This window comes from Microcebus murinus, chromosome 13 (assembly GCF_040939455.1).
Source record: "Microcebus murinus isolate Inina chromosome 13, M.murinus_Inina_mat1.0, whole genome shotgun sequence".
NCBI classification, from domain to species: domain Eukaryota; kingdom Metazoa; phylum Chordata; class Mammalia; order Primates; family Cheirogaleidae; genus Microcebus; species Microcebus murinus.
In genome coordinates this window covers 77,852,851-77,878,145 of record NC_134116.1, presented here as the reverse complement: position 1 = coordinate 77,878,145, position 25,295 = coordinate 77,852,851, and the positions used below count along the sequence as shown (strand labels likewise).

General features: G+C 34.8%; 1 protein-coding gene across 2 annotated transcripts in view; it reads right to left on the bottom strand.

Annotated features, from left to right (window-relative positions):
• Window positions 1-379: 379 nt before the first annotated feature.
• The window catches only part of NUP58 (nucleoporin 58), a 47,714-nt gene continuing 22,798 nt past the window's right edge, over window positions 380-25,295 (bottom strand). The window contains exons 11-16 of one of the 2 annotated variants that reach the window (XM_020290469.2): window positions 22,343-22,461; window positions 21,872-21,954; window positions 18,448-18,649; window positions 12,694-12,792; window positions 10,930-11,025; window positions 380-770 (exon numbers count right to left, since the gene is read on the bottom strand). In XM_020290469.2, coding sequence (XP_020146058.2) covers window positions 688-770; window positions 10,930-11,025; window positions 12,694-12,792; window positions 18,448-18,649; window positions 21,872-21,954; window positions 22,343-22,461 — 682 coding nt within the window. In that variant the 3' untranslated portion in view covers window positions 380-687. Of the gene's footprint in view, window positions 771-7,534; window positions 9,689-10,929; window positions 11,026-12,693; window positions 12,793-18,447; window positions 18,650-21,871; window positions 21,955-22,342; window positions 22,462-25,295 lie in introns of those variants that run through there. The other variant, XM_020290467.2, reaches the window with a different exon arrangement.

Here is a 25,295-nt window from a genome sequence, read left to right as displayed (position 1 = left end):
TATTCGGCAATAGAAAGGAACAAAGTACTGCTGATATATGCATACTACAACATGACGCTTGAAAACATTATGCCACGTGAAAGAAGCCAGCCACATTTCTATGAAATATCCAGAATGGCCAAAATAGAGAGGCAGAGAGTAGATGAATGGTTCCCTAGGACAGAGGGTGGCAGTGCTAGGGAACGGGAAGTGACTACTTAATATGCACAGGGCTTTTTTGGGGTGACAAAAATGTTCTAAAACTGGACTGTAATAATATTGCACAATTTGTAAATACACTATGTATAAACCATTAAACTTTACACTTCAAATGGGTAAATTGTATGTGAATTCTATCTTAATAAAGCTGTTTTTTTAAAAAATATAGTGAGCTACATAATTAGAATTAACAAATATTTAATTCACTATACTTGGTCACTTTTATTTTGTATCCATTTTTCATACTCCATCTGTGAATTTTCCACACTCCCTTCATTAATTGGCAGCCAACTTCCCAATTCCTTTAAACACTTCCAGGATCTGAGATATGATCCATTAGGTTGTCCTTAAACATCAAGGGCAAGTTTTCTTAATTTTAAAAATCTTGACTTACTCAACACTAAGCTTTACAGTGCTCTTCTTAATAAGATTTACAAAATGAGAATCAAAACTTCCTTGCAAAGTGGTATTTGTTGATTCAATGACTGCTCAGAACTGGATTTTTCTTCCTACTTCATTGGTTTCTGTAACACTGGGTTTTCGAAATCCAGTTAAAACCTGTGATTTATTGCCTGAGAGAAAGAGAGAAATAGTTTAGACTATATTAGTGCAACAGTTAATATTTATTGCATGCTTGGCTAACACCAGGCACATAAACACCTTACACATGCTAACTAATTTTAATCTTCACAATCAACCTATCAGATGGATCATCTCCATTTTACTAATGAGGCACAAGATGTGGAACAACTTGCCTAAGGCCATACAGCTCCCAAGTGGTGACTGCTGAGATTCTAACCCCAGCAGCATGGTTCCAAGGCCTATATGGAGAAAGATCAGCAGAGGCTCGCCGAATTAACCCTTTTCCCAAAGCATTAATTCTTCAATTAATAAACATTTATGGAATCCAATTAGATGGTCAGCATTGAGGATACAAGAATACACTGAAACTAAAACAAGGGTTCCCGTCCTGGGATTACAGTCTGATATGAGACACAAGTACACCACCAATAATTAAAAATGTAAGTAGGTGAGCCTGTATCATAAGGCCCAAAGTCCAATCAGAGTGAAGAGGTGCATCCTAACTTCGCTGAGCGAGTCAGAGAAGGACGGGGAAGGATGGCACTGAAGGGCTAACATTTACTCCAGACAAAAGAAACAGCCTGTGCTATGAAAGTGCATAGTGTTCTGGATTGGCCTTGGTGTACGAAAGTGTCAGAAGAAGGGGTTGGTAAAAGTAGAGGCCGGACTAGGAGGGGCCTTGCATATCATGCTAAGGAGTTTGGAATAAAGGGCACCAGTGAGTATGGGCCTGCCATGATTCTGTTTGTACTTTGAGAGGTAACTGTAAGAAGCTGATGATGAACAAGGGTAGAGACAGGGAAAGCAGGAACACGCAGTACGGGGCTGTGTTAACCACTGACATAAGAGACCAAAAAAAAAATTTAAGCAAATTAAATATCTATAATTTATTTCTCTTTCAGGTGTATAAGCCATCTTTGGTCCCAGGACCATGGTTAGTTCCATCTAAGGCAGCACTGTCCAACAGAAATACAATGCGAGACACACGTATACTTTGAATTTTATACTAACCACCTTCAAACAAATAAAAGAAACACATGGAATTAATTTTAAAAATATTTTATTTAACTTAATATATTTCAACACATCAACATAAAAATATTAACAAAATGTTTCATATTCTTTTTTAATACTAACTTGAAATCCAGTGTGAATTTTATACATGAAAAACTTTCAATTTGGATGCTAAATTTTCCTCTCAAAGCTACTTGATTCGCACTTAGATTTCTTAAAATCTACAATTGAAAACATAGACTCATATACCTAAGTTATTCCAAACACACTGAAATGTTGCCCAGTATTTGAACTAGTCAGTTTTAAAATTTAAATTGAGTATAGTTAAAAGTTCAGTTTCTCAGTCACATCTGTCCTATTTCAAGTTCTCAGTAGCCAAATGTGGACAGCGGCTGCCATTCTGGACAGTGCAAACAGCACTGCCTCCCAAACACAGCACAAATGACCTGCCAGACACCCCTGGTTGGTCTGTTATTATCAGAGAGCACAGGATTTACAAAGTGGAGAATCCCTCATTCTAAACCAACTGCAAATAAAACACAGTATACAGGAGCAAATTAAATTCTTCTTGAGACCAGGTGGTCTAAATAAATGCTCAGCACATTGTTGTTTTTTGCTAACTTATTTAAACAAGTATTGTTCTTTAGATTATTTCCCTGTTCAGCTAATAGGGAAGATGAAAACAATGATTTGAAAAAAATCTTTGTTATCAATGCACCTATAAAAACACACACACAAAAATCTCACCATCCAACTTTAAGTCATAAATAAGGCCTTCTGTTTAAAGCTGTATTTGGAGCAGACTCCTGAAATAGAGTCCCAGTACAAAACACCTGAAAAGTGTGAGTACCATTTTTAAAAAGACATCTTTTAAATGCATAGCTGAGTTAGCAAGAAAGTAAGGTGAATTCTTGGAAGCCAAAAATGAAGCGAAAGTGTGAGGAAGGAGGCGCAAGGACACTGGCAGCTGTCCATGGTAAAAGTCTTAGAGGTACAGCTCCTGCTCAGGAGATGAGCCAAGGCGCTGTGGCAGTTTCCCTCCAGTAAATCCCCCCCCCCCATTTTCTTTACCACTAGGAGTTTTAGCTGAGTCCGAGCACACGACACCCGTGAAAAGACACTTCCCAGCCCTGCGAGTAGGTTCTGGCCAGTGTGATGTGAGCAGAAGTGAAAAATGTAACTTCTGGATCATACTCTTAAAAGGAGAGGTGTTCTTCTCCTCACTCTGTCCTTGTTCCCATGAGCTGGAATGCAACTACAGGTTGAGAATCCCTAATTCGAAATGCTCCACAATTCAAAACCTGAGTGCTGATATGAAACCACAAATGGAAAATTCATGTAACCTCATGTGACAGGTCTTAGTTAAAACTTAGTTTCATGCATAAAATTATTAAAAATATTACACAAAATTACCTTCAGGTTATGTATGTGTGTAAGGTGTATAAAACATAAGTGAATTTCATATTTGGACCGGTGTCCTATTATATATGGAAATATTCCAAAATAAAAAAAATCCAAAATCTCAAACGTATTACAAAAAAGAGACACTCAACCCGTATGTTATCAAGATGAAAAGAAACAACAGGAACTTCCCCTGGAGAGTGAACTATTACTTGCTTTTTATTTTAAACTTCTTTTTCAAATTTAGGATTGTTTTAAAATGTGTGGTTCTTTAAAATTATAAATACTTCATAAAGTTCAAACCATATTCATTGCTCAAAGCCACCTATTTTTTGGGATTCCCTCAAGCTGAATTAATTTCTCCTTATGTTCTAAAAATGTTCCTTCTTTAGCATATCACTTAACAAGTAAGCCCACTTTATATTACAAATTGCATATACTAAGAGTTAAAAGCCTAGACTCTGAATTCTGGCCCATCTACTCACTAGTTGAGTGACTATTAAAATATGTTTAACTTCTCTACACCTGTTTTCTCATCTCTAAAAAAGGAATAATAGTACCCAGCTCATAGGACTGAAGATTAAATGAGTTAATATAAGGAAAGCTCATAAGAGTAGGTCTTGGTCCTTACTTAGCACTGTTAGCTAACATTATTGAGCACGGACAATACCCTACCCTTATTTATATCCTCCCATATATGGCTTGGGCACAGCAAATCATTAAGGAATGTTTACTGAATTAAACTGATTTACTACCAGGGGATGAAAAAAGGGGTAGAGAATGACAAGAAAGGAGTTCTCCCCAAGTTAAATCTACAGCACACTCTTCAGCACTGCAAATTTTGTGAGCCTGGCAGGTTTTTTTGTTTTTGTTGACAAACAGATCAGGTAGAAGAAAAAAATGCATTAGATCGAATGAATGGGAAAAGGCAAAAACATTCTGGGTGGGCCATGACTGATTTCTCCAGTAATCCCTACGTTTTCCTCTGTCAGCTGCTGTCTCTTGCTCATGCCCATTTCCTTGGCTCTATCGGGATTTCCAAAGGACCAGTTGAAGTTCATCTCTCAGTACCAGCAAGAAAAACATCCAGTTTCACTTGGCCTGAGCACAGAATACTCTTTTGAGTTATAGGAGAAACTCAAAGCTTCCTGGAAAGGCTTTCTTGTTAAACTTCTCTTTGATGGTTCCTAAGATTCAAATAATCAAAACTGTTCCACTTGCCTTTTCCAAGTTGGGCCGACTCCCCCAACCCCCTTAGTAGGATGATTGGCATTTCTCCATGAATCTCTTCGTAGGGAAACAGGAGGAAAGATTAAAGATGGGCTGCACAAGTGTGAACCTTGTTTCTTCATAACATTCTTTACACCCTAGATATTATTCTTCCGCTTATTAAATCCCATAGCCCTTGGTACTTACCTTTCTCTGATCTATAGTCTATTATATACTTATGATTTCCCTCATATAAATTTTGTAATTATCTTCAGTGTCTCTGTAGAGTTTAGGCATTCAGTGTGCTATTCCTGTATCACAGACAGGCAGTGTGACATCATGCTTTGGTATTAAACAGATCTGGGTCCAAACCCTAGCTGCATGACTTAACAGTCATGTGACCTCAAGTTAAGTTGCTTAACCTAAGCCTCAGTTCCTTCATCTATAAATTGCAGACTTCTGCTTTATAGGGTAATATTGAAATTAAACAAGGTCAAGTATATAAAGTGCCAAGTGTGGTGCCCAGAATAGACTATGCACTCAATAAAAGGGGATATGTTGTGATAGGCAAAGAGGTGAATGAGGCTTAAATTAGGCCCTCCAGCTCAAACTTTCCAGGACACTAGCCTGTGTTAGTGAGCCCCAGGGCCATGTTGCCTAGTAACCCTGTCTTGGTGTGTGCTTCAAAAAGAGCAGTGCAGCAAACTATCTCCTGATAGATCATTCAAACCCAAATAGTTCACAAAACAAGTAACCCCATTACAATATTTCTAAAGGCACTATGCAAATTCCCTTCTTGCAAAAAAACGCTATTTGAAATTAGTAGGACATTAACTTCAGCTTACTGTACTATCATCTAAAAGGACAATAAATTTGGATTAATAATGTGCAAATGGCCTTATACCTACTACAGGATAAGAATGTATACTCAGAAATAAAATCAAGATGCTTTTAGGAAAAACAATCAAACAAGAATCTAATAAATACCTTGCTGAAGGAACAAAAGACCTAACAAATCCATATAACATGCTGTACATATTAAGATGTCAATTCTCCCCAGATCATGATATTAATATATTTTATTTGTGTAAATCCAACCAAAATCCCAATAGTTTTTAAAAGAATCAAACTTGATAAAATTCATACTAAAGTTCATCTTAAAGATGAAAATAATCACCCCACACGAAAACAAAAAAAATAAGATAGGGCAGCTTCCGTATCAGGTATCAAAATAAAGCGTCTTGCTACAATGATTAATGCAGTACAGTGCTGGTGCAAAAACACTTCAATACTGTAAAGTGTCAAGGGTTATGTTATCCAAGTGCTTTATTTATTTATTTTTTTGAGACAGAGTCTCGCTTTGTTGCCCAGGCTCGAGTGAGTGCCATGGCATCAGTCTAGCTTACAGCAACCTCAAATTCCTGGGCTCAAGCGATCCTACTGCCTCAGCCTCCCGAGTAGCTGGGACTACAGGCATGCACCACCATGCCCGGCTAATTTTGTATATATGTATTTTTTAGTTGGCCAATTAATTTCTTTATATTTTTAATAGAGACAGGGTCTCACTCTTGCTCAGGCTGGTTTTGAACTCCTGACCTCGAGCAACCCACCTGCCTCTGCCTCCCAGAGTGCTAGGATTACAGGCATGAGCCACCGCGGCCGGCTTATCCAAGTGCCTTAGATTATTAATACAACCACCCATGTATATTAAGCCCAGTTTTTCAGATGATGAAGCTAAGGTCTATAAAAGCTAAGTAACTTGCCTGAGATCAGAGTCAAAGCAGGGTTTGGAACCTAGCTGATTATGGACATACCTCACAGGAAAAATATTAATATTCATTATTTACAGAGCTCCTACAAATTAAGGAAAAAACCCCAAATAACCTGGTATAAAGATGGACAAAGGATGTATCACGCAGTATATTAGTAGGCAAGTAGCTAATATATGAATAGTAAGTTCGACCTCACAATGACTTACTACATTTGATAACAATGAGGATTACAGAGAAAGCCAGGAAAAGGATATTCAGACACTACGCTAGGAATGTCTATTTGTATAGCATTTTGGGAAGGAAATCTTACATTAAAACACACAAACTATATATGACTTCTCAGCCATTCCTCTTACAAAATCAACCCCAAAGAAACTTTAAACATAAGCACAAAAAGTTATATACAAGGATTTTGCAACTTTTTCCATTAAACTGAAATAGTGAAAAGAACCTAACTGTCCATCAACAGGGAATAGCTGGAACAGATCACAGCACATCCATTCTGTGGGATGGTATGTAAAATAAATAGGATAGTATGTAAAAAATAAATTTATATGAACTGACAGAGAAAGATTTTGATGATATGCCATTAAAGGAGAAAAACATCAAGTCACAGAACATAGTTTTTTAAACCTAATTTGTTAAAAAAGGAAAAAGGATCTAGGAAAGAATACTAAGATGTAAGAGGATGAGAATGTAAAAGAAAAAGAGAAAGGAGAAAACATTTATACAAATATGTTGAAAGGGGCATTTTTTAAAAGGGTCTGCAAAGATACACACCAAACCATTAGACCAGATGCTGGGGAAGGGCATGGGGTTAGGACCTAAGAGTTGAAAGGGACTTTTTGCATTTTACTATTCTTCTGTATAACTAAAAATGTTTAACGTTTCTGTAATTTTGGGAAGATAAAAACAAGTGACTTGAGCTGGGTGCAGTGGCTCTTGACTATAATCCCAGCTCCTCAGGAGGCTGAGGTGGGAGGATCGCTGGAGGACTTCCAGACCAGCCCGGGCAACTTAGTGAGACCCCCATCTTTAAAAAAAAAAAAAGGGAAAAAACCAGTTGGGCATGGTGGTGTGTGCCTATAGTCCTAGCTATTTGGGAGGATCACTTGAGCCCAGGAGTTTGAGGCTGCAGTGAGCTATGATTGTGCCACTGTACTCTAATCTGGGTGACAGAGTGAGACCCCGTCTCTTTAAAAAAGAAAAAGCAAGTGACAAAGAATTTCCTATTTGTGTTTAGACTTCTGTTTTAAAAAACAGCAAGATATATAAACCAGTGAAGGGAAAACACTAAAAACCAACTAAAGAGAATAAAAGAGCAATAAAGTACATATGAAGAACTATTGACACCTATGAAGATTCAAAGCAATAGACACAATAAGTTTTATTGTTTCCATAATAATAGGTTCTGGACAAAGTGAAGACAATGGAGACAACGACAACACATTTAAACTCTTATCACAAATTAATCTGTTACAAATTTCCAGTGGTTCAACATATTAAAATGTAAAATATATAAAGAAAAAAACCAAGAAATATAAATATTCAGATTTTTGCAGCACAATACAATGTCCTTTTTAAAAAAAGTTTGTTGTAATTACGTATGTAATTCTGACAGGAATTCACAACACACAATCATACCCTTTTCCTAACCTCCCCCATGATCTGGATCTGGGGATTGCAGTATTAGAGAAATACGCAAAAATAAAAACAAGTTTAGTGCTCACAAATAATTTTCCTTGTTTTAATGCATCAAGGTGCAAAAAGTTCAATTCAAAAAAGCCAATCATTGCTATATGCAGATAAATAAAACAGATTTGGCAACACTTTTATAATCAAACCCAACTAACATTACACTAAAAGTGTGTGTGTATGTGTGTATGCAATACCTATTTTAGAAAAACGGTGCCTTGGTGAAAATGAATCTGAAAATATTCACTAATGCACATTATGTACAAAACCTTTTATATAAAAATTAAACTATTTTCAATGAAATTCCATGTTCACATCCCATCTGAAAACTGTACTTGAAAGATAAATAGTTCTACCTACTGGTTTCTTTCTAAAGTCATAGCTAAGGCAGTTCTCTTTCCAAGGGTTTTCTTTTTTACCCACTCAGTGGCACTAACACTAATATAGACAAATATTATACAGATGCAACCTGACATGCCTATGCATTTTTACCTGGAGCTCTGTTCACTGTTATAACATGGGAGAGTTTATAGTTGCTACAAAGAATATTTTTCTTTCTTAAAATATATTGTTTCTCTATTCCAAATTAAGCACTTACTTAAGACATTAAGAGGCTAAGAAGCCACTCCATTTGGTGTCAATATCAATAGCCCTATAAGAAAGAACTCTGTATTGGAATAGCTAGAAAAGTTCTCACTAAAGTAATAGTGCATCCTTTACCTGCATAGAATCAATTTGGCTTAATAGCTCTTTGCCCCCAGAACATCAGTCTGGAGTTCAAATATGCTCCTGAAGGTCCATCTCAGATAACAAAAAACATTTCATAGAAGTAGTATGAGGATATTTAGGATAATAAAAGTCGCTAAATTCTGTTTGATAAGTCTTACAGCATTCCTCATTTCGAGTAGCTGCAAAAGGTTAAGGGAGAAACAAAAATGTAAAAGACTGGGGGCAATGAAGTCGAGTTGGTCAAATATTTAAGCCAGTAACCATTTCAGTAAGTCTTTAAGCAAACAACTGCAATGACTTGGTACCTCTAGCTCATTATTCTATAAGCATTGAGGATATGAAGCTTAAAAGGTGAAAAATTGAATACCCTTAGAAAAGGGGAACAGTCTGAGGCAAAAGTTGTAGGTCCGTAAATATATATTTTATATGCACACACAATTGTGTGTATTATTCTGTATATATTTACACGCATATTCACAAGATGCCCTGCAGTGTAATTCAAAAGGCCCTTATCAAGGAACAAACTGATTCTAGTATAGGCCCTACAGTTTATACCATCTGTATAAGAAACAAATGTGCATATATTCACGTAATGTAAACCTTATCAACAAAAACATTGCTATTAACACTAGGTCAGATAACAGGTTTTAAGGTCCATTATCAGTGATATAATCTGAACATTTCTTACACTGAGAACCAAATTAACAACAACAAAAACACAACTCGCTTTTAAATTCATGAGAAAAAAGATGTTCAGTATGGCAAACGTGAACAAAGTTCAAATTCCACAGTAGAGAAAAATATCAAAACTTTATAAATCTCCTGGGATGCAATGTAATTACTGTTGCATCATTAGAAAAATAGACTCATAGAATGAACGTGCTGCTATGGATTCTCTCAACACATCAACCCATATTTTTATCTTTTTCCTCTTTTGTTTCCAGCTGGAGGTTTCTTCAACTGAAGGAGTTGTCCTCCTGTTCCAAAACCTGCAGAGGCAGGATTGGACACCCCAAATGTCAAACCAGCTGATGCCGTGATGCCAGGATTGCTGAAGTTAAACCCAGATGTACTTGAGCTGCCAAAGCCTTATGTTTAGGGAAGAAAATATTCATATCAGAAGTTAAATCACAAAAACAAATATAAAAAACGAGGAAGAAAAGTAAATTTCTATCTGTAAGAATAGCTTAAGGCCCTAAATTTCTAACATAAAATTTTATAGGAAATAATTTAGCTAACAACTAAGTGGCACCTTGAAAGACAGAAGGTTTAGTGATGCAGGCCAAAAGAGAAACCTTAGTACAAATAAATGAAATCTATAGAAAACTTCAAGTTGCCAGAAATTTTCCTGTTGATTATATATGTCAAGGTGCCTTCCTCCTTCAGGCCCACAAAAACATTTTATCAACACTGTAGAAGAGAGACTTTCACAACATCTGGACCAACTCTTGCAATCCCAAGTCCTCCAAGAAAGCCTTAACCTACAATGTTCAGGACAATGAACACACTAAAGAGCAGCACTTACTGCTCTGATTTTATAAGAGCCCTTGCAAAATTAAGATCAAGTACTACTACTGCCTAATTAGCTGATACAGTATTTAGATTATAATCCTGATACCACTCAATTCTATTACCTTACTCTGCTGGAACTGCTGATTTTAAACACTTCTTAATATTAAGTAGAACTTCCTTCAAATTCCCAAAATTTAAACACATCTTTAACAGTACTGTCATTATTTTAGACATGCTATTTATCCCTTAGCATTACACATTAAAGCAAGCCACTAATTATAGAGTAAATGCAAAAGTGACGGAGTTTGGGATTTTTCTACAAGAGTCAAAAGATTATACCTATTTCAAAAATCAACTAAGAATCAAATTAATCATCATTTAAAAGACTGTTAAAACCAGAGGGACTTATAATTGAAGAACATCTCTGGAATACAAATCATTCTCCTGGATGAGTAATGATAATAACCTGGGTTAAACTTTCAAGATGATAGGTTCATTTTTGCAATTTTATTATTGCAAAATTGTTTAACCATGAAGTCAGTCGCGAGGGATCAAATGAATCTCTACTTTGTTAAGATAGGATACAATGATTTTTTAAATCAAACTAAAAAGTCTGTTAGACATATTTGACAAACCTGCCCTTTAGTTTATAAGAGAGATAAAGCTAAATGATTAGTTAGGCACACATGCTTCATTCAGGGGGTAAAAACTGATTCAGGGATCTTTTGGGGTTATTGGAAATAACAACACTTACACTTTTAAATTAAGTAATTCGCACCTTTAAATTGGCCTAAAATTCAGGCAGAAACACACAAACCTGCACTAAGACTTCCTGAGGGTTTATTTGTTGTTCCAAATCCAAATGTGGAGGCCCCTGTGGTGCTGCTTCCAAAACCAGAGCTAGTTCCAAATCCTAGTGGAAGGGTAATAGAGAAATATACAATGGTACATAAAACACAGGTTAAAGGATACTGACAAGTAAAACTGAAAATTATCAAAGTTCTAATACAGTGTTGAAAAACATGGCCTTACTAAGAAAATCTATTTACTCTTTTGCTTAAGACTTTTAGAATAACCAGATTAATTCTGAAATAAAACATTTATATCTATTTAGATTAAGTTTATGACCATGAGTAAAAATTTTTAAAGAACAGGGCCATAAAAAACAAGATATTAGTATTTTCTCTCCCAAATGTGCTAGAAATTTTATTGACCATTCAAGTATGATCTTAGTTATAAACATTTCTACTTTAGGAGTGTTTCACTTTGCAAAAAACCCCCACAAAAAACCAAATTCACAAATAAGCATGACATATACAACAATATAAACACTAAATACCACACAGTTATTTTCCTCTGCTCTTTACCAAGGCATTTTTGATTAATTAAGAATCTGTACCATTGAAAAACTCTGCATCACTACATAACAGTCAACCACTTTAAATCTACTCCTTAACAATGGATTCCTTCCATACTACTGGCCAATGCAACAGTGAAAAGCTGAGAGTAGAGGCATCATGTTCTTTCTCTTAAGAATACTGTTTTCACAATTTAAAAAAAGAAATATTTTTCATCACACAAAAGTCATGAAGAAATTCTAAGTACTTTAAGACTACTCTCTCCTAAGAGAGAGTAGTTTCTACTCTCCTAAGAGCCAGGTGGCTCCATAAATAAAGTTCAAATTCTCTTTACGTTATTGTGCAACAGATTATCTAAAACACTGAGTTTGACAGTTTGATCACTGCCTGTAACTCTTAAGAAATATGATCACAAACTGGATTCTAAATCATAGGAATTATGCTGCCTGCCATGATTCTAGTAATTGCTAATACAGAACAGACTCTGTATATATTAAAAAACATTAAATAAATAACCATAATAGCTTATAGGCCTCCTACCTTACATTTTAGTGGAAACAAGGGAAACTAATTCATTATAATACGCTTGTCTAAATACAAACAACTTTCAATTATCCATATAAAAGAATTGTGAATGCATTTGTTATTTAGTATAGTGTTTTTGCAGAGGACTTACCTTACTAGAGTTAATTTGCAAAACTATTAAAATAAGCTTAATTGCTTATGTACACAAGTATGTATATATGCAAATATTCCAAAAGTGCTTAGAAATGGACAGAAGTTGAGCTGTTCAATTTATAATCATTTCCCCACTTAAAGTACTCATTTTCAGAAAAATGGTAGTGACTAGAATGTATATCATCCAGAAGTATAATAGTTTGAACTCCAAATATGAAGACTACCAATTTTTAAAATTTTAATTAAAAAAAAGTTTATTAAAACTAAGTAATTCTCAATTTCCTATTTCAGCATATTGCTTTGAAAATATGTACATCCCTACCACTTAATTTTAATACTTTTTTATATTTCCTATTCACAAAAGATGGAATGATTCTTTAAGTTCTAGATCTAATACTAGAAAGCAATGATTATATTTGGAGAATCATTTTTGCCAGATGGAACCTTAACTTCCAAAACAGCAGCAGATCCTCTTAGAGACGTTTTTTACAGGCTAATATCAATCCAAATATATTCAATGAAATATGAGAAAAGTTAAAGTGTACCTCCAAGGTTTGAAGAACCTAAGCCACTTGACTGCAAGCCAGTGCCAATACCTGAGCCGAATGGCGTTCCAAAACTAACTCCCAGAGATGGCTGTGGCCCTGGTATAAAAAAAAAATGGGGGGGAAAAACAAATTTGCCTTACTCTTTCAAGATTAAAGTTTTTTTATGAAATTATTTTAAAAATGAACAGTAATTACTTTTAACTAATTCCATTTGTTAAAACTTAGTTTTCAGGATGTCTCTTCAGGCTAACTTATCTATTCCAACTGTTTTACCTATCCAAAATTTTAAAAAAATTTTTTTTAATTAACCTGTTCAGAACTAGACAATTAAAAGAGGTTTACCACAACAAAAGTTGAATGTTAAGCTTAATCTACCAAATAATTTGAAACATTTAATGTATCATAAATTATATTTCTTTTAGATTTACTTCTAGAATTATTTTATATCTCCCCACTTGTTTCTGATAAAACTAGCTGGTATAATTAGTAAAGGTTTTTACCTTTTTTTAAAAGCAAACTCCTTAGTGTTAGAGTCAAGTCTCAATTGATCAGAAGAGACTGACACTAACATGGCAAAACTATCATGTTACTTCATAAGAGTAAGTACCCAAAAAACTAGGCATGATTTCTTATATGAAATATAAATGATATAAATAAATAGATAAAAAACAAGACAATGTTTTATTTTATTTAATTTATTGTTCATTTTAAAGCAAATCAATTACACAGTAACATGACAATTCCAACTTGTTCACAAAAAGTGATAAGAGTTCTATTCTTAAGTTCTGCTACATCACACCACTTATCACCTGATTAAATAAGATAGATAATGAACATTTACAAAGGCACCGCTGTGTACCTTGACAGATTCAATACATTCAAGATTTCAATTCAGAAGTTTCTTTCCAACATATTGGAAAATGTACTCAGATGCAGAATGATTAGTCACCCTTTTCCCATTTGTTACTTTAAAGATTTTGGCTGAGTTTGTTTGGCAAGAATAGCATCAAACTTACTAGCCTCTCTTTTTAACTACTTTTTTTTTTAACTAAGCAGAATACAAAAATCTAAAAATCTCTCACTTGATAAATAATTTATGAAAATTATTCAATAAATTTCATAGTACAATCTTCAGTATTGTCTTTTTCAAGCACAGTGATCAGTGCATCTCAAAGTTGAGGGAACTGCCAAAGTAATATACATATTAAAATTTAAACTTTTAAAGAAATCAAAGCCTTCAAGTTGTCCAATGAAGAATGAGGTTTATATATTCAAAAGGTAGTGTGAAATTATAAAGCAAGAAAAACAACTGAGGAACTACATTTTGCTACACTGGGACAGAAACTGGACTTTTCAAATAGCTTCTACCCAGAAAATAAAAAATAACAACTAATAGCAGCCAGAATTCTTATAATACTATTAAAAAAATAAATTAAAAAAAGATTTAAATTTTTACATCCAGTTTGGGATCAATTTAAGAATAAAATACCTGCCTAGAAGCTCTTTTGTAAAATGTTACTATAGGAAAAAGAAACCAAGCATATTACTTTCTGATTTCTAATAAAAATAATATGTAGAAAACACATGTCCAGTTTCTTTAACATTGAGAGACTTAAAAGTTTCACATGTTAATAGGAGGCACTGCTGGTGGAAGACCCTAAAGAATAATGCACACCACAGCCCTCAGCCTTACAAGTCATAAGTTACTCAAATAGCATTCTTTTTGTTGTGTGTGGGTCTGTTTTTAAGAGCAATAGAACATAGTTTCTCTAATCATCAGTATTCAGAATATAGGTAATCAATAACTCATATCTAACGATGACAAGACTTTCCATTGCACAACAGATACATGATATTTTGAATTTTGTACCTTCACACAAATTCTGAAGGCAACATCATTTATAAAACTAGTAGGCAAATGTATAACATTTTTTAATAGTAAAAACTCATGATAAATATCTCCCATGCCAAAGTATTAGCATATATTACACTCTGGCCACCATAATATATTAGTTTCACTATTAGAAAGCAGAATCTAAATCCTTCAGGCAAAACTTATGTAAACAATTCAAGAAGTCTGCTTTGAAATCTGAATAGTCATTCAATGAGAGGCTCTTAGTTCCATAAATAAAACCAAGTTAGTAGTGATATATACCAACGATTGCCCAAAGTGAAATCTTCATGTAGAGTAACATTTTACAAAAGTTACCATATAATATATTCACACACAACAAATTCAGATTTAGCACTGTAAATCATATTTTCCAGAATAAATTCTACTTTCTTATGAGTAAAACTGCATTCACAGGAAAAGGACTAAAGTGCTAAAATGTTTTATAATTTTCCATGATCACTCAAAATGCCTAATGTAATTAGTATGGTTATTCCTAAGTAATATTTTATAATAAAATAATAGTTTTTCTTTAAAAACAAAAAATATCTTTTCCCCAGTTTGAAAAATTTACTCTCACTGATTTAATGGGGAATGTTCCTTTGGTTATTAAATACAACGAAATCACAAAACCACAAGAAACTAAGATAAAATACTTAAAGTTTCCTATTTAACACTACACCTTAAATCTCCACACCTACACTAAAAGCTAGAAAGTAGGAATTCCTAACAAAATGTCTTGGCTCTCCTTAAAACAGCAGCTAAATCACATAAGAAGTGTTATTATGTAAACATCAACAACTTTTAAAAGTTTCAAAACACAATAGCAAAACTCAGTCCCAGGTACATTGCTTAAAAAAACTATCCTAAATTAAAATTATACTGAAAAGCCTAATGTAAATGTCTTACATTTTTTAGGATTGGGAAACACTTGTAGACAAGTGTCTAGATCTGCCAACATGTAACTAACTTATCCATGTACTGATGCTCATTTCATACCTACACAGCCTGCTGGTTATCAATTCTCTTTAGCTTTCAGGAAAAATAACCATATATCCCATATGCCTAAGCCCTATTATATATTTTTTCCATTAAATAAAAGAACTGAAGAAGGATCAAGAAGTCATTTAAGTCCATTCCTTCACCTCCAAGAAAGATACCACAGAAACCACCCTCAGAAGGTAGCAGTCTAAAAAGCTATCTGTTCTCTACTCATATTAACGTTAATGAAGTCAAGGATACATATGCAAATAAAAGCAAAATCCCTCAGATAAATCTTGTAGAGATCAACAATGATGTATAAAAATAGCACACAGGCTCTATCTAGCTTTATCTAAATGGTCTAAACAGGCTATAACTCATAAAATCATTACATACGTTATCTTAACAGAGTTCATAAATCTTGCAATCACAGTGGCATGACTTAAATAACTAACATTCTGATTGGGAAGATAGAAACAAATGGACCACAGTGCCTGGGAGACCTTTAGAGAAACAAAAGGGAAAAGAGAAGACAATGCAAAATTGTTATCACTATAGCTTAGCTTCTTAGTTCTAAGAATTCATACAACTTAAAGTGAAAACACTTCAAGACTATTTAGGTTGATAAATTACAGTTCCTGCCATCTGATTAGAAAGACCTTATGTGGACTTCAAAATTGTAGGGAACACTGAAAGTAGGCAATTTCTCCAAAGCCTGGCAAAAGTTACAGACAAAATTAAAGCCTATGAGCAAAAGGCTCCTCAAGATGATTGCTCCAAATGAAGCTAATATTCTCTACCACCACAGAGGGCAAAGACCACATCTACGCTTTCTAACTTTGTATTCCCCAAGCCTCGCACACGGCAGGCACCCATAATAGAATAAACACATATCTTCATATATCTGTGAGCCCAAAATGTACAAGTGAAAACCTACGAACATCTCAACATAAGACTGTCTACATAAAAAAGTTTAAAAACAAAACAAATAAAACAAAAAACCTTTACAGGAGGTTTTGCTTCAAGTTTAGGTGTTCGCCATGGAATATATTCACTTACAACATAACATTTTATATAAGTGACTTTTGTCAAGTTTTATTAGAATGAAAATCCACTATTTTTAAAGAACACTTAATTGAACCTACACTTATCTGATCTACTTTAGGATTAATACTGGCTCTAAAAAGTAAACTGGTACTATTGTTGGCTTGATCAGCTGGTTAAATAATCATGAGAACTGATGGTTGTGATTATGGGATTGATTCTTTGAAGGAATCAATCCCATAATGACTTTTTCCCTCCTTAACTTAAGAGTGCAATCCTTCACTCCAGCAGCTACTAGACAGTGAGCCACTATTCACATGGGTCCAGCCATGGAATATGGAGGATTTGGCATAAATCCATCATCAACCCCTTACTAATGGCAAGTAAATGCTGTCATCTCCAAATTGAAGAACAATTTTTTAAACTGCCAATAGTGAAAACCAGAGAATGCTTCCCTAGTAGAGGCAGCCTGAATGCAATCTAAATATGTACTTTTTACTTTTTTGTATTATAATTTACTACTGGACTATATGGAACTCAGAAAGACAAATACTATAGAATAAACATCACTCAAAAATTTATAGACAGGCTGGGCGTGGTGGCTCACACCTGTAATCCTAGCATTCTGGGAAGCCGAGGCGGGTGGATCACTCAAGATCAGGAGTTCAAAACCAGCCTGAGCAAGAGTGAGACTCCGCCTCTACTTAAAATGGAAAGAAATTAATTGGCCAACTAAAAATATATAGAAGAAAATTAGTTGGGCATGCTGGCACATTCCTGTAGTCCCAGCTACTCGTACTCGGGAGGCTGAGGCAGGAGGATTGCTTGAGCCCAGGAGTTTGAGGTTGCTGTGAGCTAGGCTGACACCATGGCACTCTAGCCCGGGCAACAGAGTAAGACTCATGTCTCAAAAAAAAAAAAAAAATAAACTTATAGATGATTAAAGAAAAAAAGATCAATATCCATTAATACTATATTTTTCTATGTCAAACTTCAAATCTGACAAAAGAGACTACAGTAGTAAGATAAGTAATAGCCTCCAACAGAATACAACGAAACACTGTAGAACCAGACCACAACAATGTTTCTCTGATTAGAAGCAGGACTAAAATGATCTGCTTTCCAGTATCTCACCAATTATTTTCATCTATTCAACTTCCCAGTTCCTCCTTAACATGCAATCCACATCTCAAAACACCTTTTTCCTGCTCTTACTACTGTTCTGTTCACTTTGAAAAAGTACAAATAATTCTAGCACGTATCTTCTTCAAAGTTTGTTTAGAGGGCCTGTATTAGGTTTCCAGGCAACATATGTACAAACTGATCTTCATCATACCCTCATATTACTGATCTTCAACATACCCTCAGTCAATAAAAACATACTTTAACCTGAATGTGAGTACTTTGTAATCACTATGTATAAGGAAAATGAGAATGCACCATCTATCAGTATCATGTGAAAAATGCAACGTGTGGAAGGATTATCTCTGACTGTAAAACAATAAATAATACAATCATGATTTTAGAAGCTGTTATTTTTAAATGTACTTCAGTAGTGAAACACCAAGTTCTAAAGGGCATTTATAGCAATACAGCAAATAACATTAAGTAAATTCACAATATTCAGTATCTAATTGATATATAATTATTGCTAAGACTACCCTGCGTTTTTATCAGGTATGTTTATAATTGTGTCCATCACAATTTTTCGATTGCATTGGAACAGCTATTCATAGAAATTTCTTCAGTGCTCACACAAAAGGAAGACTTATAAAAATGCACATAAATGTTCTGCATTTGAACAGAAAGAAGCTATAACTTGAATGCATTCAGACCTGTAGCAGGCTGTTGCTGCTGTGTAAGTGTTGCAGCCATGGCAACGGCTGCTGCGTTTGGCATGGTGCTGAAAGGGGTGGGTCCAGTAGTAACTCTGGGTGCATTCTGCCACTTCTTAGCTTCTGTTCGCCTGGCTTCAAACACATCTACAGCATCTCCCAGGAACATTTTCCTGTAGCCAAGGTACTGTTCTTTGAGCACCTAAAGGAATAAAAAACATGAAAAGGCCAATCAAGTTCCACAGTGACTTTGGTAACATATGAATGAATTTAACTGTGAAATAAGTTACCAAAGACAGTTCAAAGACACTGCCAAAATTACATATCCCACCTAAACAGCAAATTAGAGTGCTGGTAATGCACACTGGTGTGCAAAGTGATGAGTATGAGAATTTAATCACTCTTTGAATAGTTTATTCCCTATTTTTGTCATATATCTTTACAATATGTTGACTAAAATATTCTAGCTTCATGAGACCATTTAAAATGAGTAAGCTAATAAGCTTTTAGACAAGAAATATTTAAATAAATATTCCAGTTTTTCATGAATTTGTGCCCTCAAATGTCCACCTTTTTCACAGCCATTAGATTAAAACAGCTTTTTAAAAAAGCCAGCACTAACTATGTATTTTTTTAAAGGCCTGAGTGACACATGCTAAAATAAGATAGCATGTCTCAGCAGAGAGCACTTGGAAGATATAATGAGGGGTTCTACTTTATTGATATTGTTCAACTATTGTACAATGAGAACAATTCACATTGAGCTTATGAACTGAAACCAAAATATAAAAATTAGAAATTGAATTTATAACTCCAGAGTAAGAAAAATTCTTAAATTCATAAACTGGGCTGCTTTTTCAAATGCAACATCTTTTGATTAGGGCCATTAATAGAAATGATTTATATACCTAATTGCTAAAACTTCCAAATTTGTTAATGTCAGCAAGGCCTGGCTTGATAAGGTAGCTTAAACCTGTTTCAACAGATTATTTAATAAAAAAAAAAACCAAAGGAACAAAAAACACCTACTGTGAGATTTCAGTAAGTCTAGAACTTACAGGTAGTTTGGTCACTCAAGTAAGCTGAAAATAAATGGCAGCATACCAAATCTGATCATGGAACACCCCTTGATTCATGGGAATGAATTAAAAAAAAATAAAAGAGGCCGGGCGCGGTGGCTCAGGCCTGTAATCCTAGCTCTCTGGGAGGCCGAGGCGGGTGGATTGCTCGAGGTCAGGAGTTCGAAACCAGCCTGAACAAGAGCGAGACCCCATCTCTACTATAAATAGAAAGAAATTAATTGGCCAACTAATATATATACAAAAAAAAAATTAGCCGGACATGGTGGCACATGCCTGTAGTCCCAGCTACTTGGGAGGCTGAGGCAGGAGGATTGCTTGAGCCAGGAGTTTGAGGTTGCTGTGAGCTAGGCTGACGCCATGGCACTCACTCTAGCCTGGGCAACAAAGTGAGACTCTGTCTCAAAAAAAAATAAATAAATAAAAAATAAAAGAGTAGATCAAAATTTCATGTTAAGTGTATTCAACATGACCTGAGGCAGTTTTATTAAGTCAGTGAATCTCGGTCTCATTGTTTTATGGTCATGTTGCTGAAAGGGTATACTTTTCAAACCAGACAGGAGAAAATGCCAATGAAAAAAACATTTATATTTATGTATTTACATCTGGGATTTGCTTTAAAATAATGGTGGGGAGGTAGGGTACAGGAATCATCCCTGTGTGGAGAATTGATCAAACAAGCTCAGCAGGATTTTAATAGTGATGTAAGTTAGTTGGTGGTACTTAAGCATTTACTATAATGGTATTCTACTTTTGTATATCTTTGAAAGCTTTCATAATAAAAAATTTTTTAGAAATCTGCCCAACACATACTTCAAAGTGCCAATGTTGAATCATTTTTAGGAGTTTAAAAAAATTAAAGTAACATTTATTACAGGCTAATAAAACTTTCAAAAAATCTGACAAAAATTCCTCCTTTAGAACAAAATTATTTTAAAGATTTGGTGTAGAGTTTAAAATTTACTAAAGCACAAGTTCTGAAGTGTGCTATCATCTCAAAAATGGGATAATTTTTTAATTTTTCAAAAAATTCTGGCTGGGCGCAATGGCTCACGCCTGTAATCCTAGCATTCTGGGAGGCCGAAGTGGGCAGATCATTTCAGCTCAGGAGTTCGAGACCAGCCTGAGCAAGAGCGACACTCTGCCTCTAAAAAAATAATATTTAAATTTAAAAAATTCTGTTATGAATCAGATTAAAATGAAAACATTGGTAATCTCAATTAAATTCTATTTTACACAGTTAATAATTTATTTAGACTCAAGTTTGGCTGTTTTCAATTTTAAAGGTTTTTTTGGACCACATATTCTAAGAAAGAATTTAAGTACATTTGTTTGGTTCATTGGAAAAAGTGTACTTACATTTAAAATTTCACTTAAATAAATTTTTAAAACTAACATTATTACATAAGGGTCAAAACATTCAGTGATAGGTCATTTTATTTACATTATTTAATAAACACAAATAATTCCCTGTATTTAGAAGGGAGAAATGTTTTAAGTGGGTTTTTTATGCAATGACCAGCAGACATCTAAAAACACATAGAATTAAGGCAGTACAAGGCCGGGCGCGGTGGCTCACGCCTGTAATCCTAGCTCTCTGGGAGGCCAAGGCAGGTGGATTGCTCAAGGTCAGGTGTTCGAAACCAGCTTGAGCAAGAGCGAGACCCCGTCTCTACTATAAATAGAAAGAAATTAATTGGCCAACTAATATATATAGAAAAAATTAGCCGGGCATGGTGGCGCATGCCTGTAGTCCCAGCTACTCGGGAGGCTGAGGCAGGAGGATCGCTTGAGCCCGGGAGTTTGAGGTTGCTGTGAGCTAGGCTGAAGCCATGGCACTCACTCTAGCCTGGGCAACAAAGTGAGACTCTGTCTCAAAAAAAAAAAAAAAAAAAAGAATTAAGGTAGTACAAAATGATTTTGCTACTAAGAATGCTTATTTTCTGTAGTGCTATTTATAGTGGTAAAGCGAAGGAAATAACCTAAATGTCCAATAACATATGTATGAAGATGAGTTAAATGAATTGCACAAGCATACAATTAACTTTTTCATAACTACTAAAAATGATATTGTGGAAATATGTATTAACATGGGAGGTTATTCATGATATACTACTGAAAAAAGTTAAAATAATAGATTGTATGGGGCTCTTGGATCTTTTTAAAAAAGAACAGATATTATCGATGGTCGTGTCTGGATATAATTATGGATTATAGCAGTTTTTGTCTTTTCACTTATATGTAATTCTAGCTATTTCTATACTAAGTATGGACATATTTGTCCCCAAATGTACAAATACTTGGGTCTAGATATTCAAATAGATGAACTGGCAATGAAAACTTACCTTTACATTTTCATGAATAGACTGAAGTTGTGCAGCTAAAGCTACAAATGTTTGATAAATTTTCTGCATAGCCATTGACAAATCTATAAAAGAAAATTATATTATCACCCAAATATATATACAGCACAATTTTATTTTTCTATTATTTGAGTCCAATTTTTGGCATAGTGAATGTATAGGAGAAAAATACTCTACCAATGTTCCTATGGCTAGAGAAGATGGCAGACTGAGAGGAGGATATCTATATCAGTAAGCAAAAGGCCTTTAAGATTTCTGCCCTTATTACTACAGTAACAACTCACATAATAAAGCATCTTATGTTTTTAAGGAATCAAGGACTTTTAAGTAAATTTTCCTAAAACAGCTTAAGATGACTACTAATAGCTATTTAAAATACCTTTTATATAACCATAGTTTAATCTCTCTCCTAACAATAAAAGATTAAAAAAATTACCAAAGTAAGCATGTTACCTTGCGGGGTTATATGTGAATTATTAGCTTGAGTGGCAAGGTGGTTTTCTAGTTCTTCAATCTGTTGTCTGTACTGCTGAAGCTGTACCTCAAATTGCTGAACCAAGATCCTGAAGTAGCTATAAAAAACATTTAAAAAGTCAGATAAAATTCTTTAAGATATTATTTTCTTTATATTCAAAATACGAAATAAGTAAACATCCCCATTTTAGTAGGGTCTTTGAATTCATTTGAAAATATAATGTATTTTTAAGTGACACAGATATTATCACTAGACCAAAAACCTAAATGTTACAAATTATCAAGGTATTATTCCAATCATGAATGACAAATCCAAATTAAGGAACATTCTAGGCTGGGCACAGTGGCTCACGCCTGTAATCCTAACACTCTGGGAGGCCGAGGTGAGCGGACTGCTCAAGATCAGGAGTTCGAAACCAGCCTGAGCGTGACCCCGTCTCTACCAAAAATAGAAAGAAATTAATTGACCAACTAAAAAAATATATATAAAAACTTAGCTGGGGCCGGGCGTGGTGGCTCACGCCTGTAATCCTAGCACTTTGGGAGGCCGAGGCAGGCGGATTGCTCAAGGTCAGGAGTTCGAAACCAGCCTGAGCGAGACCCTGTCTCTACCAAAAATAGAAAGAAATTAATTGACCAACTAAAAATATATATACAAAAAATTAGCTGGGCATGGTGGTACATGCCTGTAGTCCCAGCTACTCGGGAGGCTGAGGCAGCAGGATCGCTGAGCCCCGGAGATTGAGGTTGCTGTGAGCAAGGCTGACGCCACGGCACTCACTCTAGCCTGGGCAACAAAGTGAGACTCTGTCTCAAAAAAAAAAAAAAAAAAAAAAAAAAAAAACTTAGCTGGGCATGGTGGTGCATGCCTGTAGTCCCAGCTACTCGGGAGGCTGAGGCAGTAGGATGGCTGAGCCCAGGAGATTGAGGTTACTGAGAGCCAGGCTGATGCCACGGCACTCACTCTAGCCTGGGCAAGAAATTGAGACTCTGTCTCGAAAAAAAAAAAAAAAAAAAAAAAAAAAAAAGGAACATTCTACAAAATAATCTAATAGTTTTCAAAAGTATAAAAGTCATTCAAGACAAGGAAACACTGAGTAACTACTACAGATTGGAAAAGATTTAGAAGAAATTACAAATAAATGCAATGTGAACCCCATATAGGATCCTGGAACAGAAAAAATACATTAGTGGAAAAATGTGTTAAATTTCAGTAAGTTGCATAGTTAATAATACTGCACCAATGTTAGTTTCCTATTCTTTTTTTTTTTTTTTTGAGACAGAGTCTCGCTTTGTTGCCCAGGCTAGAGTGAGTGCCGTGGCGTCAGCCTAGCTCACAGCAACCTCAAACTCCTGGGCTCAAGTGATCCTTCTGCCTCAGCCTCCCGGGTAGCTGGGACTACAGGCATGCGCCACCATGCCCGGCTAATTTTTTTATATATATATCAGTTGGCCAATTAATTTCTTTCTATTTATAGTAGAGACGGGGTCTCGCTCTTGCTCAGGCTGGTTTTGAACTCCTGACCTTGAGCAATCCGCCTGCCTTGGCCTCCCAAGAGCTAGGATTACAGGCGTGAGCCACAGCGCCCGGCCAGTTTCCTATTCTTAATAATTATATTATAGCTATATGTTAACACTAGTGGAGGCAAGTAACAAAGAAATTGTTTGTATTACTACTGTTTGCAAGTATTCTATAAGTCTGAAATAAGTTTATTATGAGGTTAAAAGTTCAGCTGTCAACCAGATTTTACAACCAAGTACTTACAGTTCTTATATCAATCAAATTTGTAATCTGTGAACATTATAGTATACTACATAAAGCACATGTAATTACTGCTACTATTCTGATAAGTTTAACCACAGACAGTGCTAGGTAGATAAAAAGGGATTTTGAATAGCATGCAAAGGAATCTGAATGTTTTTATCTAAGAAATATAGGCAACTGTGAAAGTTTTGTGCAAAATTAGCTATGATGGCAGTATGAAGAACAAGACAAAATGATAAAAATCCAGTGCACAAGCACATCCCATGCTAATCTGAATAACAAGAGTATCACTGTCATTGTTTTTTTTTTTTGTTTGTTTTTTTTAGGTGTGCTGAGTTTCATCCAATCACTGTCATTGGTAACTTCCTGCTTTTGATAATTTTATTGTGGTTAAAGACTACCCTTATTTTTTAAAAATACACACTAAAGTATTTTAGCATAATGAGCATTATTTCTGTAAATACCTCAAACCGGGGGGAAAATATATCTATATACACACACATACAGAAATAAGGAACAAAAGAAATATGGAATGTTTATATGTGGGATATCTGAATGTAAGGTATATGGGAATTTTTTGTTCTAGTCTTAAAACTTTTCTAAGTCTAAAATTATATCACAATAAAAAGAATAAATTAAAAGAATTTAATTCTTTTAATTATTCACAATTAAAAGAATAAAAAAAGTGAGGGATCAGGATTCAGATAGACCTCCACCACTCACAACTCACCTCTGCATGCCTCAGTCTCCTTATCACTAAAACTGGAATAACAATAGCTATAGAGGTTTTATGAAAAATATGAGATAAAGGATGGACGGTGCTAAACACTGCTTGGCAAAAAGTAATCACTTGGTAAATATTAGCTATTATTATCTGTATTAGCATGGAAGGATATTAAAACAGAGAAAAGATATATATCTCATGTATGGAAACAAGATGGATATACAACCTGAGTGATAGGAATACAGGTGGATTTTTTCCTTTACTTATCTACATTTTAAAATTTTTCTTTCTTAAGATATATTACCTGTGTAAATAAATAAAAGCTATAAGCAAATGAGTAAAAACATATTTAGTATGCCTGTTTAACGATGGGACTGTCACAAAATTATTTTTAATTTAAAGGTCCTAATGTGTAAAATCTGAGTTTCTGCTACCTGCAAAAT